The 24,844-nt window shown below is 50.5% G+C and overlaps 2 protein-coding genes across 2 annotated transcripts; both read left to right on the forward strand.

The window, feature by feature from the left end:
* Positions 1 to 141: 141 nt before the first annotated feature.
* rprd2b (regulation of nuclear pre-mRNA domain containing 2b) lies at positions 142 to 15,340 on the forward strand. The gene is given in 13 exon segments (XM_067237128.1): positions 142 to 339; positions 3,268 to 3,397; positions 3,541 to 3,740; positions 3,867 to 3,919; positions 4,081 to 4,207; positions 4,442 to 4,617; positions 5,270 to 5,567; positions 6,183 to 6,488; positions 6,931 to 7,098; positions 8,113 to 8,174; positions 8,176 to 8,321; positions 8,323 to 10,509; positions 15,206 to 15,340. Coding segments are annotated over 12 exon segments (3,681 nt in total). The 5' UTR covers positions 142 to 143; the 3' UTR covers positions 10,142 to 10,509; positions 15,206 to 15,340.
* tars2 (threonyl-tRNA synthetase 2, mitochondrial) lies at positions 14,558 to 24,484 on the forward strand. Its single transcript, XM_067237133.1, has 18 exons — positions 14,558 to 14,706; positions 15,212 to 15,387; positions 16,348 to 16,462; positions 16,558 to 16,679; positions 17,103 to 17,211; positions 17,634 to 17,698; positions 17,810 to 17,888; positions 18,675 to 18,812; positions 18,989 to 19,087; positions 19,265 to 19,434; positions 19,768 to 19,930; positions 20,717 to 20,854; positions 22,021 to 22,098; positions 22,335 to 22,435; positions 23,129 to 23,230; positions 23,322 to 23,394; positions 23,558 to 23,672; positions 23,780 to 24,484. The coding sequence occupies exons 1-18, from the start codon at positions 14,626 to 14,628 to the stop codon at positions 23,920 to 23,922; spliced, it is 2,067 nt and encodes a 688-aa protein (XP_067093234.1). The 5' UTR covers positions 14,558 to 14,625; the 3' UTR covers positions 23,923 to 24,484.
* Positions 24,485 to 24,844: the final 360 nt, after the last annotated feature.

The raw sequence follows: 24,844 nt of genomic DNA on the forward strand, positions 1-24,844 counted from the left end.
AGGGTAAATGTGGGGAAAGTGTCTGGGTCTTTCTGCTGACAAGTCTCCGACTATCAAATGAGAACGTAAGGGCAGCTTCATCCTAACTGCTGAGTCCCTGCACGGAGACGCGGTGCTCAAGCACAGCAAAGACGACTGGAAATATGGCGGCGGACTCTGAAGCTGCTAGCGGCCATGGCGCTCGCGGCTCCTCCGCCGGTTTGGAAGCTTCTTTGGACCGCCGATTTCAAGGAGTCTCTAACACTATGGAGTCAATACAAGGACTGTCTACTTGGTGCATTGAAAACAAAAAATACCACAGCCTTATCGTCCGATACTGGATGAAGTGGCTCAAGAAATGTGAGTAGTAGCCAACTAGCTAATCCACTCTAGCCAAATAGCTAGCTAGCTCTCGCTACATAGTGGGGAAGCTAGTACGTTTAGTCGACTTTGCCATCCGACGGTGCACTGGTCCGGAGCTAATTGTGTCATTGTGGGCATATATATCATTAATTATCTTATACAAGTAGTTTATGAATGACTGTAGCGAAATTACACTTATATTTTGTGTGCGGTTTAATTAGGGGTGCGTCGTAATGTCTCCTTAATTAAGTGTGTTTGTTACCGGTCATGTGGAGCGAACGTCGCATTGAGAATGAATTAAACGAATGTACCGTCCTGCTACTCAACGGTGCAGTCTAATTGCTGGAGTTGAACATTTTAAATTACATGGATTCAATGAAACGTTAAACATTTGTAATCCAATATTTATTTTCCATTCTGTCATTGTTTTATGTTATTATGAAGGCAATTTAGAATTCATGCAAGCAGGTAAACCATATAAAACAACGCATACGACTTTGAATGTTCGATACGATATCGTATTTGTACCAGGGACTAGTCTAGGCCACAAACGCTATTTGAACTGTGACTGGGCTGGGTGCCTCTGATATGCATTATCTCCCAATAGTCTCTATAAATTCTCTAACCTGTTTAATATTGCAATCCAACTTAAATCCACAAGTTTGCCAAATTAAGTCACAGTGAGCTAGGCTAACTAGCTGGACTAGCTAGACTACAGTAAGGACGTTGAGATGGTAGGCTGCAGGCTAGCTGCTGTTTACCCCATGTCTTTGCCCTGTAGTTCTACTTGGTATCAGGTAGCACAGTTGCAGCATTGCCATGCCTTTTCAGCTAATTTTATAATACCAGCAATGGCTTTTGATATGCAAAATAAAGTTAGTGCTTGTCTGATATTGCTCGACCATACATGCAGCTAAACTAGCTACAATACTTTATTTTGTTGGTACAGCACCATGCCGAACATGTTTGAATTGAAGACGATGAATGAAATAAACTACGAGCTTGCTTGCTCAAGTCTATTTCTATCAATTTCCCAACCCTAACCCAACTCTACATATCTAGAGCATGACTTCACAAACATAAGTATCTGTGGAGGTACATTGATGGCACTTTGCAAGCTGTAGTAGTCAGACTACAAACTGTCAGATCGCTGCAAATCCTACTCTGTTTATGTTCATTTGAAGAACTACGTAGTATGACAACAGTTTGACGAGATGATTCTTCGTACAGTGGCAGGGCCCGTAAATCTTAGCCCGATCGTTGTAAATAACCACGTTGTCGATCTTATAGGTTGTTTAATTGCCTTTGGGGACCGTGTCGACATGTATTTATCCATAGCCAACTCGTGAGGTTCTATCTATGAATGCCTCTTGTTTGTACCCACACCACCAGCTCGTATTCAAACTGTTGTTGTTTGCAAGGCCAATGTGCATAATGTGGCATTGTTAAACACGGATATTATTAGCAGGCCAGGCTATGAGATCAGTTTCTGGTTTCCTCTGGTGCAAGGTTAGACCTGCTGTGTCATTTCAAGCTTTTGACATTGATCACAGCTGTAGAGAAGCTCACCTGTGGTTGAGTTATCTCTTAGCTACATTTGAAGTACACCTTTTACTTCAGAACTGTGTGGGGTCATGGTCTTACGTAACCCAAGCATAGCTGTCTTCATGTGTTTTGCTAACTACATTGGCAGGGATTAGGAGTCTCCATGCTCACTGTTGGTTACGTTGACAGGGGTATAGACTGTGACCTTTTGAATTGTGCTTTTCCTCAAAGCTTGATTGACAGACCCATTGCCTGCACTTTGTGTGTTAAGCTTCGTTCAGTGGACAAGCTACGTTTTTTCATGACCGTGCACTTTTCAGCAGGGGAGCTTATCATTTTTTTTAAACCTGATTTGCTGTTGTCTGTGTTATATCGCGGGGTTTCTAGTACAGTACACCATCACCAACCATGCCTGACGTGTTCACCATGAATTACACAAGTTGCTCGTGTTGGTAGTTGCTGTGTGTTATCTCTCAGGTCCTGGTCTCAGGGTGGGATGGAGGAGAGGCGATGTTTACACCCTTAATGGGAGGATCACAAACTAGGTACATTTACATTTAGCAGACGCTCTTATCCAGAGCGACTTACAGTAAGTACTGGGACATTCTCCCCGAGGCAAGTAGGGTGAAGTGCCTTGCCATTTAGCACGGCCGGGAATCGAACCGGCAACCTTCTGATTAATAACCCGATTCCCTAACCGCTCAGCCATCTGACCCACATCATAGGTAATTGATGTAACTTTAGTTATTAAATCTGTAACGTTTAAACCCTGCAGGTTTTACATTTTAAACACGGTCTGGTACTGTAGGAACTATGCACCTTCTACCCATCTTTGCTACAGAGCTGCTTGCATCAGAAGTTGGCCTTGTATAGTGTTGTTGAAGTTGGCTGAATCTGTCAAACCTGGTGTCCAGGCTTTAGGAACAGTAGTCTGTGGAAAAGCTCAACACGTTGAAACAATTCTTGGTTCTTGAATAGATGTGTGATGACCAGAACATCTGTTGCAGCACGCTGGAGGGTATGGGTTTGCTGGAGGTGTCAGGGAGTGTCTGATCGCTTGATATGTATACAGACATGTGGACTTCCGAAGTTACATAGGTTTGTTTTGGTGTTCAAAATGAAGTCATTTTCAATCGAGACTGTGTTTAGTCCAGAACGTGTGTTTGGAACTGTTGGTTGCGGTTCTCCCAAGCTGTCTGCATACGCAGGCCTGGCTTCAGACTGATTAGGCCTCTGTTCCCTCAGGACTCAAACACAGGCCTGGCTTCAGACTGATTAGGCCTCTGTTCCCTCAGGACTCAAACACAAGCAGGCAGGCCTCTGCTTGTCTCTGAACTCTGTCCATGACTCTGAACTTCCTCCTCCTCGTCCTGACTTTAGCGGACACCAACCACCGCCTGAACCTCTTCTACCTTGCCAACGACGTCATCCAGAACTGCAAGAGGAAAAACGCCATCGTGTACCGACCTGCCTTCGCAGAGGTTCTCCCCAGAGCCGCCCTGCTGGTCACGTGAGTGCGCTGCACCCCCCACTCACTCACCCAAACTGTACGCACGCATCTGTCAACAGTAGCCATTCACTCATGTATTAAGTTGATAATTGCTGAGAAGTCGTCATGCCGTGACCTCTGACCGGTGACCTCTGACCTGTCAGGGATGGAAAGGTACGGAGGTCAGTGGAAAGGATCTTCACCATTTGGGAGGAGAGAAGCGTCTACCCAGAAGAGCTCATCTCCCTTCTGAAAACCACCCTGGCACGGAGGGAGAGAGACAAAGAGAAGGAGAAGGACAAGGAGAGAGAGAGGGAGAGGGAGAAAGAGAAAGTCAAAGAGAAAGAGACCACACCTGTACCAGGTAAATCCTCTCAGAGAGAGAGAAACTTGATCCTCATACTTGTCCTCTGCTCCATCTGGTCTGTTTCTCGTTCTTGTCTCGACACACAGATGTAGTTCAGCTCATGTATGTCTGCTTTTCCCTCAGCCTCAGCCAACCCCAAAGCTGCTCTCAAGTCCAAGATAGTGGCTGAGTTCACAGTAAGTCATTTTTTATCATCTATATAATAGTCACAGTGGTCTGGGATGCAGGTGATGTTTATTTTGAGGTGAAACGATCAGCGATATCCCCTATGTCCTCTTCACTGTTCCTCCCTCTCTCTTTACTCTGCCCCACTTTTACACAATGTGTCCTCCTCCAGCCTCAGTCGTTCATAGAGCAGATGTGTGGCTACAAGCGTGTGGTGGCGGAGGAGGAGATGAAGGAGAAGCAGCTGACGGCTCTCAGGGTGGATGTCGGCAGCACCGAAGCCCTCAAGAGACTCAAAGGTCAGGAGGGGGTCACCGTGTCACACGCTCTGTCATGTTGCTCACACCTCCCCACCTTCCTTCTGCATCCAGATTACCCTCCCTCTCTCACTCACTCCCTCTCTCACTCACTCCCTCTCTCTCACTCTCTCACTCCCTCCCTCTCACTCTCTCCCTCTCCCTCACTCTCTCACTCTCACTCACTCTCTCTCACTCTCTCACTCACTCCTAAACCGTGTTTCTCTCTGAACCCAGACAAGGCAGAAGGAAACAAGTTTTCCAAGGACTTTGAAGACAGCAGCCTGAAGCTTCAGGAGTTTGTGAGCTTCCTGGAGACCCAGCTGAGCGCAGGGCCCCCTCTGTTGGAGGCTTTGGGAAACGCGGATGTCTTCTACGAGATGCAGTACAAAGAGGTCAAGATCGTGGCCAACGTGAGTACCTGCTGAAAACACATGAGTGCAGACGGTTTTCCGGTGGTTTCTCTCTGTGTCCTCCTCTGTCGGGTCCTCCTCTGTCGGGTCCTCCTCTGTCGGGTCCTCCTCTGTCGGGTCCCTCCTCTGTCGGGTCCTTCCTCTGTCGGGTCCCTCCTCTGTCGGGTCCCTCCTCTGTCGGGTCCTCCTCTGTCGGGTCCCTCCTCTGTCGGGTCCTCCTCTGTCGGGTGCCTCCTCTCGGGGTCCTCCTCTGTCGGGTCCTCCTCTGTCGGGTCCCTCCTCTGTCGGGTGCCTCCTCTCGGGGGCCTCCTCTGTCGGGTCCCTCCTCTGTCGGGTGCCTCCTCTCGGGGGCCTCCTCTGTCGGGTCCTCCTCTGTCGGGTCCCTCCTCTGTCGGGTCCCTCCTCTGTCGGGTCCCTCCTCTGTCGGGTCCCTCCTCTGTCGGGTCCTCCTCTGTCGGGTCCCTCCTCTGTCGGGGGCCTCCTCTCTGGGGCCTCCTCTCTGGGGCCTCCTCTCGGGGGCCTCCTCTCGGGGGCCTCCTCTCTGGGGCCTCCTCTCGGGTGCCTCCTCTCGGGTGCCTCCTCTCGGGTGCCTCCTGTCGGGTGCCTCCTCTCGGGGGCCTCCTCTCAGGTGCCTCCCGTCTTCTCTCCGCAGGCTTACAACACCTTCGCCAACCGTGTGTCCAGCCTCAAGAGGAAGCTCGACGCCCTCAAGTCCACACTCCCCGGCTCCGAGGACTCCCCCGTCCCCTCGCCCTCCGAAGACGCCCCCTCGCCCACCGGCTCGGACTCCCCCTTCCTGGAGCTGGGGGCCGGCCGGGGGGGCAGCATGACCTTTGACCCCGAGCTGGACGGCCGGGCCATGGATGACGGAGAGCTGGGGAGAGCCGGGGACAACAGAGTCCTGGAGGACATGGAGCTGTCTGAGGAGGAGACGGACACCAGCATCATAGGTGAGCTGGGGGGTCGGAGCTGGGGGGAAGGGGTGGAGGGTCGGGGGTGGGGGGAGGGGGTGGAGCTGGGGGGAGGGGGTCGGAGCTGGGGGGAGGGGGTCGGAGCTGGGGGGAGGGGGTCGGAGCTGGGGGGAGGGGGTCGGAGCTGGGGGGAGGGGGTCGGAGCTGGGGGGAGGGGGTCGGAGCTGGGGGGAGGGGGTGGAGGTTCGGGGGTGGAGGGTCGGGGGTGGAGGGGTGGAGGTTCGGGGGTGGAGGGGTGGAGGGTCGGGGGTGGGGGGGTGGAGGGTCGGGGGTGGGTTGTGGAGGGGTCGGGGGTGGAGGGGTGGAGGGTCGGGGGTGGAGGGGTGGAGGGTCGGGGGTGGAGGGGTGATGGGTCGGGGCTGGGGGGTGGAGGGGTCGGGGGTGGAGGGTCGGGGGTGGAGGGGTGGAGGGTCGGGGCTGGGTTGTGGAGGGGTGATGGGTCGGGGCTGGGGGGTGGAGGGGTGATCCTGCTGGGATGCTGTCCGGGCGAGGCTCAGGTTTCCTGGTTGTGAGCCAGACGTGTTTTCCTCCTCCAGCGTGATTTGAAGCGGCGCAGGACTGATGTGCAGCTCTAACTCTCTGTGTTGTTTCCAGCAGTGGAAAACAAGACAGACAAGACATCCTGTGCTTCCAAGACAACCAAGCCTGTCCAATCAGCAGCAGCTTCCAAACCCTCCCCTTCACCCACGCCCACCAAAACCCCACCTGACCCTTTCTCCAAAAAGACGGGCCCCCCGGCCCCAGCCCCGGCCCCAGCCCCGGCCCCGGCCTCCACAGGGGCTGCTCCCCCCTCGGCTGGCCAGGGTCTGGACCCTTCTCTGGGGGTGAACCTTGCCAATGTGGACCTGGGCAAGATCAGCTCCATACTGAGCTCCATCACGTCCGCCATGAAGAACACAGGTGTGTGTGTGTGTCATGGTGTTATATACAGTGTGTGTGTGTGTCATGGAGTTATACACAGTGTGTGTCATGGTGTTATATTTACATTACATTTACATTTAGTCATTTAGCAGACGCTCTTATCCAGAGCGACTTACAGTAAGTACAGGGACATTCCCCCGAGGCAAGTAGGGTGAAGTGCCTTGCCCAAGGACACAACGTCATTTTGCACGGCTGGGAATCGAACTGGCAACTTTCTGATTACTAGCCCGATTCCCTAACCGCTCAGCCACCTGACTCGGTTATATACAGTGTGTGTGTGTCATGGTGTTATACAGTGTGTGTGTGTGTTCTGTCAAACGAATGTACAAATGAACAGAGAGTAAGAGATTGAGAATGGATGGATGGTCAGTGTTGTTGTTAAAACAGTGAGTTGACCCTGCCTCTCTCTCTGCCCTCCCAGCAGTGAGCCCTGTCTCTCGGCCTTCTCCCAGAACCCCCACCACCCCCTCTGGCCAATCATCTTCCTCCAAACCGGCCCCGCCCAGCCCCGCCCTGGCCAGCATCCTGTCTCGAGTAGACATCTCCCCTGAGGGTATCCTGAGTGCCCTGTCCAAGACCAGCACGCAGGGTGAGACACACACACACACACACACACACAGTCACACTCACTCACACACACACACACACACACACACACACTGTCCAAGACCAGCACGCAGGGTGAGACACACACACACACACACACACACACACACTGTCCAAGACCAGCACTCAGGGTGAGAGACACACACACACACACTGTCCAAGACCAGCACTCAGGGTGAGAGACACACACACACACACACACACACACACACACACTGTCCAAGACCAGCACTCAGGGTGAGAGACACACACACACACACACACTGTCCAAGACCAGCACTCAGGGTGAGAGACACACACACACACACTGTCCAAGACCAGCACTCAGGGTGAGAGACACACACACACACACTGTCCAAGACCAGCACTCAGGGTGAGAGACACACACACACACACTGTCCAAGACCAGCACTCAGGGTGAGACACACACACACACACACACACACACTGTCACACCAAGGCCGTAACCATGGAGTCAACATTGGGGGGGCCGAATTACAAATGTTCTGATCATTTGGGACAGCGTGCGTGGTTGCTTGTCGTAGCGTAGCACATTTATATTTTTATATCAATATATTGGGGGGGACATTTTGACCAGATTTTAATATGGGGGGGGGGGGATATGTATCATGATTATGGCCTTGTGTCACACACACACACACACACACACACACACACACACATTGAAGGGCGTGTCGTTATGAGAGAGCTGGGTGTGGGTAAATATACAATCTCAGGCACACATGGATATTGTAGCTTGTTTGTCTTTTGAATTTGTGCGGCAGTATAAGAGTACTAAATGTTGAGAGATTTTGTTTTGTCTTTTTTTTGTCTTTTTTTACATTTTCATTTATGCCTGAGATTGCAAGGATGTGGTTAATGGGCTTCTCTTGTTACTGTGTATATGCTGTAATTATCTCCCAAATCCTCTCTCTCTCTCTCTCTCTCGCTCTCTCTCTCTGTCTCTATCTCTCTGAATACCCCTCTCTCTCCCCAGGTCTTTCATCTCTGCTTCAAAGTGTCACTGGAAACCCCCCCTCCTCCTCCGCCCCCCCCTCCCCGCTCTTCCCCAGAATCCTCTTCAGCGAAGGCTCCACTCACTTCTAAATCCCCCCTGGGGAACAGCCTGAAACGAGAGACGGGGCGAACGAGGGACTGGGAGAAAGAGAGAGAGTGTAGTCCGCCCCCCCCCTCCCCCCTCCGCCCCTGCTGCCTGCGTCTCTCCCCCCAGTTTAGAGTCTAAGATCAACAGCTTCCTCCAGGGGAACCCTGGCTTCAGCCTGGGGCTGGGGGACGGGAGCCCCCTCCTGGGGGGGGAGGGGGTGGACGGGACCCCCGTGAGAGACGAGACCGGGGGTACCCCCACCCAGGACGAGATCATGGACACCCTGGGGGGTGACCCTGGGGGTCACAACCTTTCACCCACAGCCTACCGCAGTGACCCCTGGGACGCCGTCATCACCCCCACAGGAAGCAGCAGTGACGGCAACTTCCTGTCCTCCTCCTCCTCCCGAGGACAGAGTTACGGAGGCGGGAAGAAGGTGCCTGCTGGGAAGAGCTCCGCCAAGACCAAGGAGGAGCAAGCGCTGAAGACCAGGAAGCTGTCCGGCAGTTCGTCTCTGTCCCTCGCTGAGCTGAAGGCTAAGAAGGAAGGGCATCCCCTCCAGGGGAGGTTCCACGCAGGCGAGCGAGCGTCCGGGGAGAGGAGAGCGTCCGCGGGCTCCCGCAAGGCCAGCAGCGGCTCCGAGGACGGAGGGCTGGGCGGACGCAGGGAGGAGAAGGGTCGAGGACGGCAGGGTGGGTCCCCGGGACGAGAGGGCGCGGAGGGGCAGTACCACCGCATAGAGACCCTGGTGTCCCCCTGCACAGAAGGAGCCCCCATCCACACCCTGAACTACTCCAACCGTCTGCAGCCCGGGGAGCGCATCCAGACCGTGGAGAGCATCCGCGTGATTGGTCGAGGCATGCGGCACGGGGGCGGGGCTGGTGGTCGTCCCGGGGGTGGGATGTGGTATGAAGAAGGGAGTTACGTGGAGCCGCCTTCCCCCTCAAACCCTCACGGCGCCCCCCCCCCTCTCAACGCCTCCCCCGACACGTGCCCCCCCATGCCCCCACCGCCTCCCCCTCACCTCCTCCCCCCTCATCCTCACACCCTCCTTGGCCACCCTCCCCCCCCACTCGGTCAACCCCCCACCCAGTTCCAGATGGGTTACCACGGGGACAACCCCCAGAACCATCCCGCTCACCTGCACCAGCATCCTCCCCCTCCCTCCCCCTTCTTCAGCTCTCCCCCTCCCCCCATCCCTCGCCCCCCTCCCCCTCCCATGCCCCAAGCCCCGCCTCACAATCGTAACTTCCCAGGCCCCCCCTCTGCTGTCATGGTGGGTGGAGTTCTGGTCCCTGTAGACCGGCCCCTGCCCCTCCCTCCCCCCAGCCGGCCAGATGGGGCAGATCGTGGGGGTATTGGGGGTCCGCGGGGGGGTAAAGGTGGGCCCGTGCCCCTCATGTTATCTCTCCTTGGGGAACCCCCGAAGCTACCCCGCTCCGGTACCGTTAAAGAGCATTTCACCCCCCGTCATGCTCCCCCCCTGCATCGCCCGGGGGCCCCAGGCCCCCCCCCTCCCTTACTAGGAAGAGTGAAGGAAGGGCTCAACATAACTCCTCCATCTCCCACATCCTCCTCCACCCCTCCTCCCCCCTCCCCCTCAGGTGACACCGTCCCTCCCCGCCCACAGGCCCCCTCTCTACAGAGGCCCCCTACGAGCCCCCCGGCTGTGCCCCGAAACCCCCGCCGCCCCTCCCCTCCGGTCTCCCTCCTGCGCCTGCCTAACTCCTCCCCTCGCCCCCCCATCCTTCCAGCCCCTATGAGCCAAAGACCCCTGCTGAGAGCTCGAGGCCCCCCCACCCACCCCAACCATGACCCCCACGTGTTCCGGGGGGGCAAGCGCCCTGGGCCCCCTTTCGGCCGAGGACAGGGGGCTCCCTTCCATCCCCCAAAAAGACCCTTCCTGCCCCCTCGCTACTGAAGTGTCACCCCCCACTACAAGCTGGACAAAAGAGCCCACACCTTACTAGGCATCAGAGGCCAGCTCGTGCAGCCCTCCTGGTATGAACCCAGCTAGTCACCCTCTCCTGCCCCAGACACACCTCCCTCCTTCCATTTAAGCTCAATGTAAATAGATGTTCAAACCTACATGTAAATTAGCCTTTTATCTCTTCACTCTACTGTACAGTACAAGCTTGTCAAACATGCAGTCCAACTCAAGTCTGCCCCCTCCACCCCTTCATCCCTCCCTCCCTCCCTCCCTCCACCCCCCCAGGAACCACGGTGTTCAGTTGAGAACAGGGAGATGAACTCGGAAGAAGACAACAAGCAGACAGTAACAAACAGCAGGTGGTTATTCTATTCCAGTTCTTCTCTCTGCTTCTGTCTGATGTAAGATGTGAAAACTCATTCACAGTGTGTGTGTGTGTGTGTGTGTGTGTGTGTGTGTGAGAGACAGAGAGAGAGAGAGTAAGAGAGAGAGTGTAAGAGAGGAGGGGGGGAGAGAGAGAGGTGGGTGGGTGGTCTGGGAGTTATGAAGGGTCTGAAGTCATAAGCGGTAATGTAGTTATCAGAGTTTTGAGTTCCAAACCTCTTTACTTCCCTTAGCGTGTGTTCGCTCTTAATTCAATCATTCTCTTCTCAGTAGGTCTGGATTATCTTTAAGAGGTTTTGAATTGGAACGATCAGTTTGCTGTTCCCCACCACACACCTCACAGATTGTATCATATTGTTGATAGTAACCTTCTTCCTCGTCATTTACAACTTTACACTCTTCAGTCTATTTTTCATGTATATTATCTAAAGTTTAAAGATCTGCAGACTGAACCGAGTCGCTTGTGTTTTATTGCTTCAAGAACCTTTCGTTTTTTTTCCCAAGAGGACGATGATCATCTCGCTCAGTCTTTCGGTGTGTGAAACTTTAGCTTGAGACTCAAACTGCAAAACAGTTCTTCCTCTGCTGAGTGAACTTTAGGTGTGTTGGTACAGGTATTAAGGTGAAAACGAGTTGTGAAGAAACTCCCTAGTGAAAGCTGAGTCCTGTATGTAGGTTTGACTTTTCAACCTGCTGACTCCAGTTGGGTCACTGTGTGTACATTGACTTAAATAAAATCCAGAGTTTCAACCCAACGAGAGGAAGGTACCTTCTTGGAGAACGTCGCTGTCATTCATGGACTCTTAACTGTACATCTGGTCACAGTTTTTTTTTTTTTTTTTTTGTTTCAAGTAGAGTAATTGAATATGCTGACATGTGATCTCTCACCACTGCTTTGTTATTTAGAACTTTGGTTCATTTTTCTATTTTTTGGGAGGGGGCTGTGAACGTCATGTCAAGTGTAAAGAAAAAAAATAAGTTACTCAATTCCACATGCTGCCTCTACGTATATCTGCTGCTGTCTGACAGGCAGAGAGGAACGAGATTGGCTGGATACTTTGCTCATGCACATTCACCCTTTTTGTTTTCATTTTCCTTTTTTCCTTATTCGATTTATTTCTTAACTCTACCCATGCTTCAGTCTGTCTTGCTCCTTATACCATGATTGATGTAAAAGGCAACTAATACAAACCACCTGTGTATTTGCCTCATGGAAACGGCGCAATTTAGCAAACTTGATAGGAATCCAATGAACATCCATTATGCTCATACAAGTCTTGGTCAATGTCAAGTGTTCATGGTTAGGACGAGGGTCTCTCTGCCCCTGTCCCACAATGCTGATCTGTCACCTGCACTCAGATGCTACATGCCACCAGAAGAGAGGCAGCAAGCTTTCATTGAAGTGAATGGAAATCAATGTAAATTAGGAAATGCGAAGACCGCAGTACAATGTGTATGTGTGCAGTGTTTTGTTGAATTGGTCCTACAGTACCACCAACCTGCTTCTACAGTTTGTACAACAATGTAACCTTTGACTCACGCTGGTTCCTCCCAAGCGACAGCTAACTAGTGCCAGTCTGATGTGTGCATGGCCCTCTGCTGTAGCAGGTCATCCACCCTCTGTAGATGACCTCCCCAACCCCCCCCCCCCCCCCCCCCCTCCCTGCTGCAGCTTAGGGTTAACAGCTACTGACCCCACGGATGGATGTATTTGAAAAGTGTTTGTAAATAAGTCATGTACTCTTGAGTTCCAGAGAAGTTTGTTGGAATACTTCCAGGGTGAAAAATGCTTAAGATGTGAGGAAATTGAGTGTATCATGTTTTTTTTTTTTCTCTCTCCTACTGATTAGATGCATTGCATATTATTGTTGTTGTCATCAATGATGCTTTATCACAGATCTTTGAGTGTCCAGTCCTTTCAGGTGCTCTAGGTTTCTTCTCTTTAGTTAAGTCACACTCTTTACCTCGCACAGTCACAGTGAACACACACCCTTCACAATGTCTTTTGTTTTGGTTTGTTTTTTTCTTGCCAAGATCATCCATTGATGTCCAGACAGAACAAATGACTGTCACGTTCGTCCATCTTGTCCTCTGTGTTCTAGAACAGTGTTGCCCGACCCTGTTCATGGAGAGAATCTTCCCTGGAGGATTTAGCTTCAACTCTAATCTAGTGAGCCTGTTTGTAATCATTTAGCTGGGATCACAAGATGAATCATGCTAGTCATAACTGGGGTAGGAGCGCAAACCTACATGGCGATGTCTCCATGAACACGGTTGGACAGTCCTGTACCACACTTCAGGGGTTGACACACTTGGTATAACATACATGAAGATATTGTCATTTGGTCCAAATCTCCTGTCCTTGCCCCTCATCATACATGTTTATCAAACAACAAGACTGCTGTTAAAGCACATTTGAGGGAGAGGAGGGGAGCAGTGATTTGTTATTCATCCTGTAGGTTAATATTGTGGCTTTAGTTATATTATTGGATTTTATCATATAGTCTGGTAGATGAGTCTTACCAATGATGGGTACTAACTGTTAAGGAAGGCAGGTACACCACAAAAATCCAGGAATGTGACTTTTTTGGATCTCACGCTCACCCTATATGTAGATCTGTATTGGCACAGAAAGCGATATTCTTGATTCCCAGATGTTTGTGTAAGGGTAGATCTTTTTTTAAACCATAAGTTTCGCGTAAATTGAGCACATCTAGGCCTACATGTTAACAGCCGGAGTCGGTCACGTAATTCTTAGCTAAACAATCACATTGTCATATCGGCCCCTATACTTAATGTGCCAATAGATTTTACTGGCTATCGAGACGCTTCCACAAGAAAAGCACATTTTCCCTACATTTTGTATTTGCTACTGAAGACTGAGTTCGTGTCTGTTGCGTTATCTCTGAGGGTGCAGGATATGGTGCCTGGGAACCGCATTTGACTGTTGCAGTGCACCCCACCACGGCTAGACCGTATGTATGTTTGAAGTGCGACTGTTTCAGAGACGGTCATATTGCTAACAGATTCCTCACAGCCCTCTACTGAAAGCGCTTTAGTTACACAGGCCGTAGCGCCCCCAAGTGGATATAAACTGTCCCTAGTAAAACCTTCCACATGATCATACAGCCAGCGAGGTCCCTAAAATGTGACCATATTTGTCGTTTATTGGTGAGAATAGCGTGTATTAGTTTTCAGTAATTATACACGCTTTAGATCAATGCGTGTATTTTTCATAGCTATAAATAAGACTTGTATTTAAACTGTGTCTTCATAAATAATTCCAACATTTTAAAGAATAATTTGCACTCAGTATTGCAAAGGAATAGAACTTGGTTACATCAGTCGTTGACAGCCACTGCAGTCAGAATGTATCTTTACTGACAAAAGTTGGTACAACACAATTTAATCGTTATTTAAAACTGTAAACAGTTTGAAAGAGAAAAAAATTACAACCCGAAGACAGTTTGACAGGACAATAAAATAGTCAACTATTAGAGCGACCGTTTCAGCATTTTGTAGTTTAGCTACAGGCTATTAAAAATTTAAAGACCGTCACAACGATATCAAAGCTGTTGGCTTTTTCCGAGTCCGACGTTTGTGTTTTATTTCACTTGCTTAGTCCTGAACTTGAGAGATGCTCGATGTCAGCCCTTCACCAGTTGCCCAGTATGACCAGTCATTTTTAGCCGCTGCACCGTTTCAGTGAGCTACAGTAATTTGGATGGGCTTATTCTGCGTATTACCATGTAATAATAGCAGCGGTATGTAGGCGGAAGTAAATATTTAGTTATGTATGATACCAAAATAATATTGTTTTCTTGTTTACTGTTAATTTCAAGCTGTCCCTTTAGCGTCCTCGTCTGAATCTGACCCATCCACCGCATGTGCTGATTAGTGAGCGCGCATTCTAACTGAGGCTCGTGAACGAGCACTTTCCTCTGCGTCACAAGATTCCGCCTCCTTCCTGTTCGGTCCAATCAACTTTCTCGTTCATTTGTATCACTCTTCCGGTGTTATGGCCGCATGCAGTGTTGGGGACGATTGTAAAATGTTATGACCGTGGAGTTTTAGATATTCCTTGACTGAGGATGGTGGTTACTGTGCTATTACGGTTTTCCATCTGTCGAACGTTACGTGCGGTTCTTCGTTCTCACAGGCGGTATAGCAAGGTGTGTGAGGTTAACAAAGCTGGATCACAGGAATGAAATCAGTCTTGACTAGTATTTGACAGTTACTTACAGCAGCTTAGATATGTAGGGTAGCTAGCGAACCAAAAAGGGGTGTTGTATTAATAGGACTGTGTGCCAATTAGCCTTGGTATTATTAAGTCAAACGCGTTACTCTTTCACACCTGTCAGTCAATGAATGTCATGAACTGTTTTGAAAGCTCACACAGGGCTGTTTGCAGAATGCACTGGTTGTGTGACATGGCTTGGTGCCTGTATTGCTGTGTATTAGCATAACCATAAAGATGTGGCATATACTTCCATATTAGAATTTAGGTTATGGACTTAGCTGGTCTCACAACTTCTCTGCTTGCCCATCAGTCTCTCTCTGTGTGGATGCGGATTGTTTTAAATTTTTATCTATAATTATTTATGGTTCTCAGAATCTAACTCACCCCCCTTTTTCATTACTTAACCCCCCCCCCCCCCCCCCCCCCCCCAGTTGCAGGAATCCCCCGGCCGGTCTGAGCGCGTGCGGCGGTTTGAGTCTCTCCAGGAGAGGCGGGGCGATGGGAGGAGAACACTCGGCGACAAGGAAATCCTCAGCGTCCGATTGGCTGACGGCAGGACAGCGAAGGCCACAGCCGGCTTCACCACACCTCTACTCATCGCCCAGAACGCACGGTAACTGACCCTCCTCATGTCCTCACCTCCAACATGTAGAAGACCTCATACAGGCTAACCCCCCCCCCCCCCCCCCCCCCCCCCCACACACACACACGCCTTTAGAGTCTTTCATTTCTGTTTGGATTTTGTCATCACCAATCTTTTTATTCTTTTTACCTGTCGATACTCCTGTGTGAGGCCGTTGTCAGATGTCACTTGTTAGGAGGCAGATTCACACTGAGGAGGGGTGACATGGGGCCTGTGTGGTAGTAGAGGGAGTCAGGTGGCTGAGCGGTTAGGGAATCGGGCTCGTAATCTGAAGGTTGCCAGTTCGATTCCCGGCCGTGCAAATGACGTTGTGTCCTTGGGCAAGGCACTTCACCCTACTTGCCTCGCGGGAATGTCCCTGTACTTACTGTAAGTCGCTCTGGATAAGAGCGTCTGCTAAATGACTAAATGTAAATGTAGTAGTTAATGATTTATTGATAAGAAGAAACCACACAACGAACACCTCGGCCTTGAAGTAAAAACTGAATTGCCCCGAAATTTACAATCATCAACATATACAATACAATACACTATAACTAGTATGTTAAAAACACATTCAATTAAATTGTACTGTACTGTATTGGTACTCATGCCGATGGTGATGAGTCAGTGGTTTTTGAGTGTTCCCTCTTGCTAACTTCCTCTCCTTAACCCTTGTGTTATCTTCGGGTCATTCTGACCCATCAGTCATTGTGACCCACCGTCGTATTGCGACAACTTTATCGCATACAAAAACAAAGTGAAGCATTTTCTTTTAACCGTTGGGCTGTCTCAGACCCCCCACATTGCGAATGTTAAAAGAAAATTATTTTTATTTGTTTTTGTATTGGGTAAAATTGGGTAAACACAACGATGGTTCGTTATGAACCTTTGGGTCATGTGACCCGAAGGCAGCACGAGGGTTAACCTCCTCTCCCATCTCACCCGCAGGCTGACAGGAGCGCTGGTGTCCAGAGTGAACGGGGAGCTGTGGGAGTTACAGCGCCCCCTGGAGGACGACTGTGAACTGCAGCTGCTGGGCTTCGACAGCGACGACGGCAAACACGTAACGCCCCCACAGGGACCTTCTCACGCTCCACCAAACCGAGGAACGGTCTCATTTACCCGAAGAAAACCTCGTTCCTTCCCTCTCTCCTCCAGGTGCTGTGGAGGACAGGGGCGTGCGTCCTGGGAGGGGTGTTGGAGGGGAGCTTCGGGGCGGAGCTGTGCAGGGAAGGAGCGTCAGACACGGGGCTCTTCTGCGACCACAGGCTGGAGAACAGGTGAGAGACACTCCTGGATAAGGCAGGGCTCTGGGAAAGCAGTAAATCTGGAAAGCAGGGAGTCAGGTGGCTGAGCGGTGAGGGAATCGGGCTAGTAATCCGAAGGTTGCCAGTTCGATTCCCGGTCATGCCAACTGACGTTGTGTCCTTGGGCAAGGCACTTCACCCTACTTGCCTCGGGGGAATGTCCCTGTACTTACTGTAAGTCGCTCTGGATAAGAGCGTCTGCTAAATGACTAAATGTAAATGTAAATCTCACAGTGTGAGGGTCCAGTCAGCATACAGCATGTCACCTTAACCCAGTGAAGCCACTCCTCTTTAATCTGCATAAAGGGGTCAGAGGTGAGTGTAGGACTGTTTACAGCTTCCACCCTGACCTGTCGATGACCTGCCTCTTGCCCTGTCCTGCGACCCTTCCCCCAGTGCCCTGTGTCTTACTGAGGTGGAGCAGAGATGCCGGCAAGCCGCCGCCCTTCCACTTCCTCTCTCCAGACTGGAGCTGAGCGTACAGGAAGCCAAAGAACTCTTCCAGGTCAGAGGTCATTCATCTCTGGTTGTGTGCGATGACGCTGGCTTTTGACCGATTCTAATAAAACACACACAACCCAGCCCTTCTTTATTTTGTGATTATTTTGTTATTTTATCTATTGAATATTTGGGTGAAGCGACATCTGTGTTCATAGTGGAATGCAGTGCTAGTGATGAGGCGCTAGACTGTATTCTGTAACACTGTGCTTGTTGCCGCGTGTCTAATTGAGTGTTTAAACATGTTGACATTGGTAATTACCTTTTGATATTACTCACCATAGAGGAATGTGAGGTGGAAGGTGTGTCTGTGAAGCACTATCATTTGACTGGGTGTTTACTCCTAAATAGAATTGTACAGGCTTCGATGATGTGTATTGTGTCTGTGCGTGTTTGACGGTGTCTAAATACTGTTTTCTGGGTTTTTAGGACTGTAAGTTAAGACTCCAGCTGATCGACGAGCAGACTGTTGGTTCTACCATCCCAGTTTACAGGTGTGTGACACGCACACACGCGCACACACACACACACAGTTGCTCCTCTTTCAAGACTTCACTTCTCTAATAAAACACTCACTCAGTCCCATGTGTTGTTGTGTGTGTTAGGTATGGAGACAGCATAGGAGTGTGCAGTGGTCCTCTCCTCCCACACACAGGCCTGATCAAGGCTTTCAAGATGCTCCAGGTGTGTGTGTGTGTTTGTCTCCTTCTCTAATGACGTAGAACTCCATTGGATGCTAATCGCAGTCCACCTTAGATTAGTAAACTATTCTATTAATTGTTGCCAGCTGTGCTTAGCAGTACTGTTTGTTAATTCCCTGGAATGTAGACATTGTTTATCTTTGTTGTCTGTTCTACTGTCGGGGCTCTGCACATTGTGCTTTGGCAGTCAGACATGGTAAACAAACATGGAACTGGCAGTTCAGTCCCAAATACAATAAACCCACTACTGGAGCTGTGGCGAACACCCAATGCACACAGGCTTGTGTGCTCAACCCCCCCTCTCCTCTCCCCTGTGATGACCACTGGACTGGAGGGCAGGATGGAATTTCCTCCCTGTCTGATACTGGGACAGTCTGGGGTTTCCGTACTGCTCTGGTGCTGGGCGGACTGGGCTTCCATGGAAACGGCAGCTGGTGCAGGATGTTGTTTTTGTCACCGGCCCAGCTTCCTGCTCTGATCACTTGTAAACACAGGGCGCTGGAAACACACACATCAGCTGCTGCCCCTTTCTCATCCTCTCTCTCTCTCCCCCTCTCTCTCTCTCTCCTCCTCTCTCTCTCTCTCTCTCTCTCTCTCTCTCTCTCTCTCTCTCTCTCTCTCTCTCTCTCTCTCTCTCTCTCTCTCTCTATCTCCTCCCCCCGTTTTCAATTCTCTCTCTTTGTCCTCCGTCTCTTCACCCCCCCCGTTGCTTCTTTCTGATGTTGCCAATCTCTCCATCTCTCTCCCTCCACCTCTCTCCCCTGTCCAGGTGTCTCCTGTGACGATGGCGGAGGTCACAGGCGTGATGCGACTCATGGGCGTGGCCTTCCCAGGAGCGAAGGAGCGCGAACGGTGGGAGAAGGAACAGGAAGAGGCGCGGAAGAGAGACCACCGCCGCATTGGAACGGTGCGGCCCGTGAGAGGGACGTGGGGAGGGGGGAGGGACGTCAGGGAGGGTGAGGAGGGGAGGGGGGAGGGACAGGGGGAGGGAGGAGGGAGGGGAGGGAGGAGGGAGGGGAGGAGAGGAGAGAGAGGGGAGACACAAAGAGAGAGAGAGAGATGTTGTCTTTGTTCCTCCCTCAGGATCAGGAGTTGTTCTTCTTTAACGAGGTCAGCCCTGGAAGCTGTTTCTTCCTGCCTAAAGGAGCCCACATCTACAACACACTCACCGACTTCATAAAGGTACTGACACACACACACACTCAGGTCTAACTGCATCCTCAACACAGCAGTATTCTCATCAGTAGTCAGGATATTATACTTACAACTCCTCAATTACTGCTTATTCACTGTCTGAACTCTACATTACCCGAAATAAAACTCTCCCCCTCCTCCTCCCTCCCTTCTGCCATCTGCTAGAGTGAGTATCGGAGGCGGGGCTTCAGTGAGGTTGTGACCCCTACCCTGTACAGCACTGCATTGTGGGAGCGCTCAGGGCACTGGGAGCACTATAGTGAGAACATGTTCACCGTGACGTCAGAAAACACACAGACCTATGCTCTGAAACCCATGAACTGCCCCGCACACTGGTGAGAACACACACACGTGACTGTACCTCTCAACACACACGCATGCTAGTATTCCCCCCCACACACATTTACATTTAGTCATTTAGCAGACGCTCTTATCTAAAGTGACTTACAGTAAGTACAGGGACATTCCCCCAAGGCAAGTAGGGTGAAGTGCCTTGCCCAAGGGCACAACGTCATTTTGCACGGCCAAGAATCGAACCGGCAACCTTCTGATTACTAGCCCGATTCCCTAACCGCTCAGCCACCTGACTCACCTACACACGCACTCACACACACACTCTCACACACACACCCACACACACACTCACGTCCTCACACCCTTCCCTCCAGCCTGATGTTCGAGCAGCGGGTCAGGTCGTGGAGGGAGCTGCCTCTCCGCTGGGCCGACTTCGGGGCGCTGCACCGTAACGAGCTCTCCGGAGCTCTGGGGGGTCTCACCCGGGTCCGCAGGTTCTGCCAGGACGACGCGCACATCTTCTGCACGCCAGAGCAGGTACACACACACACACACACTCGGTCAAAACTTTATCTAAACCTGAAGAAATCGATTTAAGTGAAGAAGCAGTCAGTTCGTAGAGGCAGGAAGGTGTTGAAAGGAGATCTCCTGACTCTACGGCCTCAGTCCTCCTGAATGGAGAGCTTTGTTTCGTCTATAGCGTGCACCTCCTGACTGTTTCACCCTGTAAGCTAAAGCCCGTCCCCAGGAGAAAAGTCCCTGGGGAGGACAGCAGGAGAGTGGGTCTGTGCTGGGCTGTTAGTGGTTCTGTTAGTGGCCCAGTCCCGTGATCGTGTACCAGCGATTAGTTTTTCTCCGTGTAGCTAATTCAATCAGCCCGGCGTTTAGGAATAGACCGTCGCTACGGCGACAGAACCTCCCAGCTCGTTCTTGAGAATCGACCCTCGCGATTCCCAGAATCTGCTTTTGGCTCGCAGTGTAGGGACCATGTAGAGACAGAAATGACATGCCGTCGTGTAAATAAGATAAATAACATAAGGCCATTTAGTTTGTTTAATAAAAGAGTAAGCTATAGACCTGTTTTATAGGAAAGGTAACCTTAAATGACTTATTTTGTGATCTGGCGCTATATAAAAATAAATAAAAATAATACAAATTTTAAAAACATACAAAATTAACTTGACCTTCCAGAGGGGGCGGGGGGGGCCAAGCGGCCCCTTAATATAGGGAAACACTGGCTCGCTCAGCATGCGATACGCCTGTCCTCCGATGCTAACGTTGTTCCCTCGTCTCTCCCCCCTTCTCTCTCTTCCTCCCCCCCAGCTGGAGCAGGAGATTCTGGGGTGTCTGGACTTCGTCAGGAGGGTGTACGAGGTGTTTGGCTTCTCCTTCCACTGCCTGCTCTCTACGCGCCCCTCCCCGTACCTGGGCCAGCCGGAGCTGTGGGACACTGCTGAGGAGGTGCACACGCTTAGATACACACGCTAAGATACACACTGAGGAGGTGCACATGCTTAGATACACACGCTAAGATACACACTGAGGAGGTGCACATGCTTAGATACACACTGAGGAGGTGCACATGCTTAGATACACACTGAGGAGGTGCACATGCTTAGATACACACTGAGGAGGTGCACATGCTTAGATACACACTGAGGAGGTGCACATGCTTAGATACACACTGAGGAGGTGCACACGCTTAGATACACATGCTAAGATACACACTGAGGAGGTGCACATGCTTAGATACACACGCTAAGATACACACTGAGGAGGTGCACATGCTTAGATACACACTGAGGAGGTGCACATGCTTAGATACACACTGAGGAGGTGCACATGCTTAGATACACACTGAGGAGGTGCACACGCTTAGATACACACTGAGGAGGTGCACACGCTTAGATACACACTGAGGAGGTGCACAAGCTTAGATACACACGCTTAGATACACACTGAGGAGGTGCACACGCTTACATACACACTAGGGAGGCTCATTTAGAAAATACATCTTTGAGAGGAGAATAGAGAGGAAATATTTTTAAAACCTTTCGAAAATTTGTAGAAAATATTTTTAAAACCTTATTTCCCCAAAACATTTTTTTTAAAGTTTCGAGGAAGAGGTTTTGAAAGGTTGAAAAAATATATTTTGTAAAAAGTTTCAAAAAACTGGTTTTGAAAGGTTGAAAAAAATGTGGGACAGTGAGGAACAAACGTTAGTTGCGAGTCCTGCACACACACTTGGAATGTAGGATGAAGTACAGGGGAGCTCTTGGCCCAGCTGTGTAAATGTGTGCGTGTGCAGACAGTTGGGTCTTCACACTAACTCACACCTCGTGGATAATTCCACACTAAACATGCAGAGTAATGGAGCCCACTTAGCCAATCAGCATGCAGGCATTGGAATGTGTCATGCCTAGCTCACAGATGAGAGCCGTTGTCTGTTCTTAGGAAACCATCTTGATGTGAAATACACCGTAAAGGAGCTCTGGGCCTGATTAGACCAGATAGTTGAGATGAAATAAAGATAAATTAGCTCTGAAGCACCGTCTTCAAGGAGCGCTTGTTTTGTGTGGTGTGGTCGCCCTGACGGAGCTGTCCTCCCTCCCACTCTGTCTGAGTAGCAGCTGGAAAGGAGTCTGCAGCAGTTCGGCCAGCGCTGGGAACTCAACCCAGGAGACGGAGCCTTTTATGGGCCAAAGGTCAGGGGGAGGGGCTTGAGCCATCTGGGAAGTTGATTGGTCAGAATTCACTCATTGGCCATAAACGCCTTCAATATTAATGTACTGTGTCCATGTTTGCTTAATCAATATGAAGTTGTCTAGAACATCAGCAGATTTAACGAAAAAAAATTATAACCATATTGCCATTTTAGCAATGACTAGCTTCAGCTCAAACTGACCTGTGACCTGTTACGCTCACATCCTGCTGGTACTAGATCGATATTCAGATCAAGGATGCCATTGGTCGACAGCACCAGTGTGCCACAATCCAGTTGGACTTCCAGCTTCCAATCAGATTTGACCTCCAGTATGTTGGGTGAGTATCACGTCTTACTACAATCATCCTTCTTATCCAATTGAGTAACTCAATTGCAGTAACATGAAGTGTAAATAACTTTTGTCTTTGTTTTTTGAGAAGTATTTTCTTCGCCTTGTGAAGGAACATTTGAGGATCCTGTGTTGTCTAAAGCAGTGGTCTCCAACCCTGGTCCTCAGAGACCCCCCAGTCCTGCATGTTCTAGATGTTTCCCTGCTCCAACACACCTGCTTCAGATGAATGGGTCATTACCAGGCTTCTTCTGGTGTTGGTAAAGACCCATTCATTTGAACCAGGTGTGTTGGAGCAGGGAAACATCTAGAACATGCAGGACTGGGGTTGAAGACCCCTGCTCTAAAGCGTGTCTTGGTGTCTGAGGCCTCCCTGCAGACAGACAGGCAGACAGACAGACAGACAGACAGACAGACAGACAGGCAGACAGGCAGGCAGACAGGCAGACAGGCAGGTCTAACCAGGAGTCAGTTGGCTGAGCGGTGAGGGAGTCGGGCTAGTAATCCGAAGGTTGCCAGTTCGATTCCCGGTCATGCCAACTGACGTTGTGTCCTTGGGCAAGGCACTTCACCCTACTTGCCTCAGGGGAATGTCCCTGTACTTACTGTAAGTCGCTCTGGATAAGAGCGTCTGCTAAATGACTAAATGTAAATGTAAATGTAACCTCCCTGTGTCTCCCAGGACTGATGGAGAGATGCACCGTCCGGTCATGGTCCACAGAGCCGTGCTGGGCTCTCTGGAGAGGATGATTGCCATCCTGGCGGAGAACTTTGGAGGGAAATGGTGAGTCCCAACTACCCCCACCAGACACTACCTGATAGGCTTGTGGTGTACATGGTGTCCTCACAGTAACTTCCCTGTCTCTTTCTCTCAGGCCCCTGTGGTTGTCTCCAGCGCAGGTCATGGTTATTCCTGTAGGGGGCAACAGCGAGTCGTATGCTCAGCAGGTCAGCACCAATCAAACTGGCTGTTCCAGTGTCCTCCCCGCTGCATCTTTCTGCTGTTCCTGCTGATGTTCCTCCCCCCCTCCCCATGGTGCTGTGCTCCATGTTAGCAGTGCGACTGATCCTGCCTCACTGAAGCCCTTCTGAATTCTTGTCTCCTGTTAAGGTGGTTGGGCAGTTTCGTGAGGCTGGCTTCATGGCTGAGCTGGACTGTGGACAGGGATCCACCTTAAATAAAAAAATCCGGGCAGCACAGCTCTCTCAGTACAACTACATATTCGGTAATCATGAATGACCTGTTTTAATGTCCTAATCACTTCCTGCCATAGCTTGTTTTTAAATAGATTTCCATCTGTGTGTGTGTGTGTGTGCGTGTATGTGTTCGCAGTGGTGGGGCAGAATGAGTGTGCGAGTGGGACGGTGAGTGTGAGGACCAGAGGAGGCACACAGCTGGGCAGCAGGCTGACAGGAGACGTCCTCACATCGCTCACTGAGCTACGAGACACACGGAGCAACCAGGAGGACTTCTGAACACACACACACACACGCAGCAACCAAGAGGACTTCTGAACACACACACACACACACACGCAGCAACCAGGAGGACTTCTGAACACACACACACAGCAACCAGGAGGACTTCTGAACACACACACACACACACACACAGCAACCAGGAAGACTTCTGAACACACACACACACACACACACACACACACGCAGCAACCAGGAGGACTTCTGAACACACACACACAGCAACCAGGAGGACTTCTGAACACACACACACACACACACGCAGCAACCAGGAGGACTTCTGAACACACACACACACACACACGCAGCAACCAGGAGGACTTCTGAACACACACACACACACACACAGCAACCAGGAGGACTTCTGAACACACACACACGCAGCAACCAGGAGGACTTCTGAAGACACACACACACACTCGTACATACCTACACACTCATGATGGTGCACACACACTCTCATACAAACACACGAAGAATAACCGTGCATCGAGGTACACACACTTGGTTACAGTCTAAAGAATAACCCAGAGGATTTTTATAATAAAACGTAACTTTAATCAGAGTCTTCGGTTGCGTCTCAGTTGGCAAATTCTGTGTTATCCCCCTTCGGTGTCTTTATACAGGATGCAGTGTCAGCATTGTCAGGCATCAGATGTGATTGGTTAATTCCCCTTAAATCAGATAACTGCCCTGTTATTTAATCCTCACTGTCACGAATATCAGAATAGAAAAGCAACCATACCTTTAAAAGACTGGAAGGAAGGGAGGACACGGGGGGAGAGAGAGAGAGGGAGGGGGGGAGAGAGATAGATGGGGGGGTCGTTTGACTAAAATAGGAGAAAACTTTGTGTGTGTTTAATGGAAACAGTAGAGGCAGGGCAGAGGTCAGCTTTTCCTCTTTTTTTAATTGAGGCAG

This window comes from Osmerus mordax, chromosome 6 (genome assembly GCF_038355195.1).
Source record: "Osmerus mordax isolate fOsmMor3 chromosome 6, fOsmMor3.pri, whole genome shotgun sequence".
In the NCBI taxonomy this organism is placed as follows: domain Eukaryota; kingdom Metazoa; phylum Chordata; class Actinopteri; order Osmeriformes; family Osmeridae; genus Osmerus; species Osmerus mordax.

What these genes read in the sequence shown, in the direction of transcription:
- tars2 (XM_067237133.1), top strand. Translation starts at nt 14,626, where the DNA reads ATGGTGGTTACTGTGCTATTACGGTTTTCCATCTGTCGAACGTTACGT. An exon ending in CTCACAGGCGGTATAGCAAG is followed by an intron (nt 14,707 to 15,211) that starts GTGTGTGAGGTT and finishes CCCCAGTTGCAG; the next exon opens with GAATCCCCCGGCCGGTCTGA. An exon ending in ACAGCGACGACGGCAAACAC is followed by an intron (nt 16,463 to 16,557) that starts GTAACGCCCCCA and finishes TCTCTCCTCCAG; the next exon opens with GTGCTGTGGAGGACAGGGGC.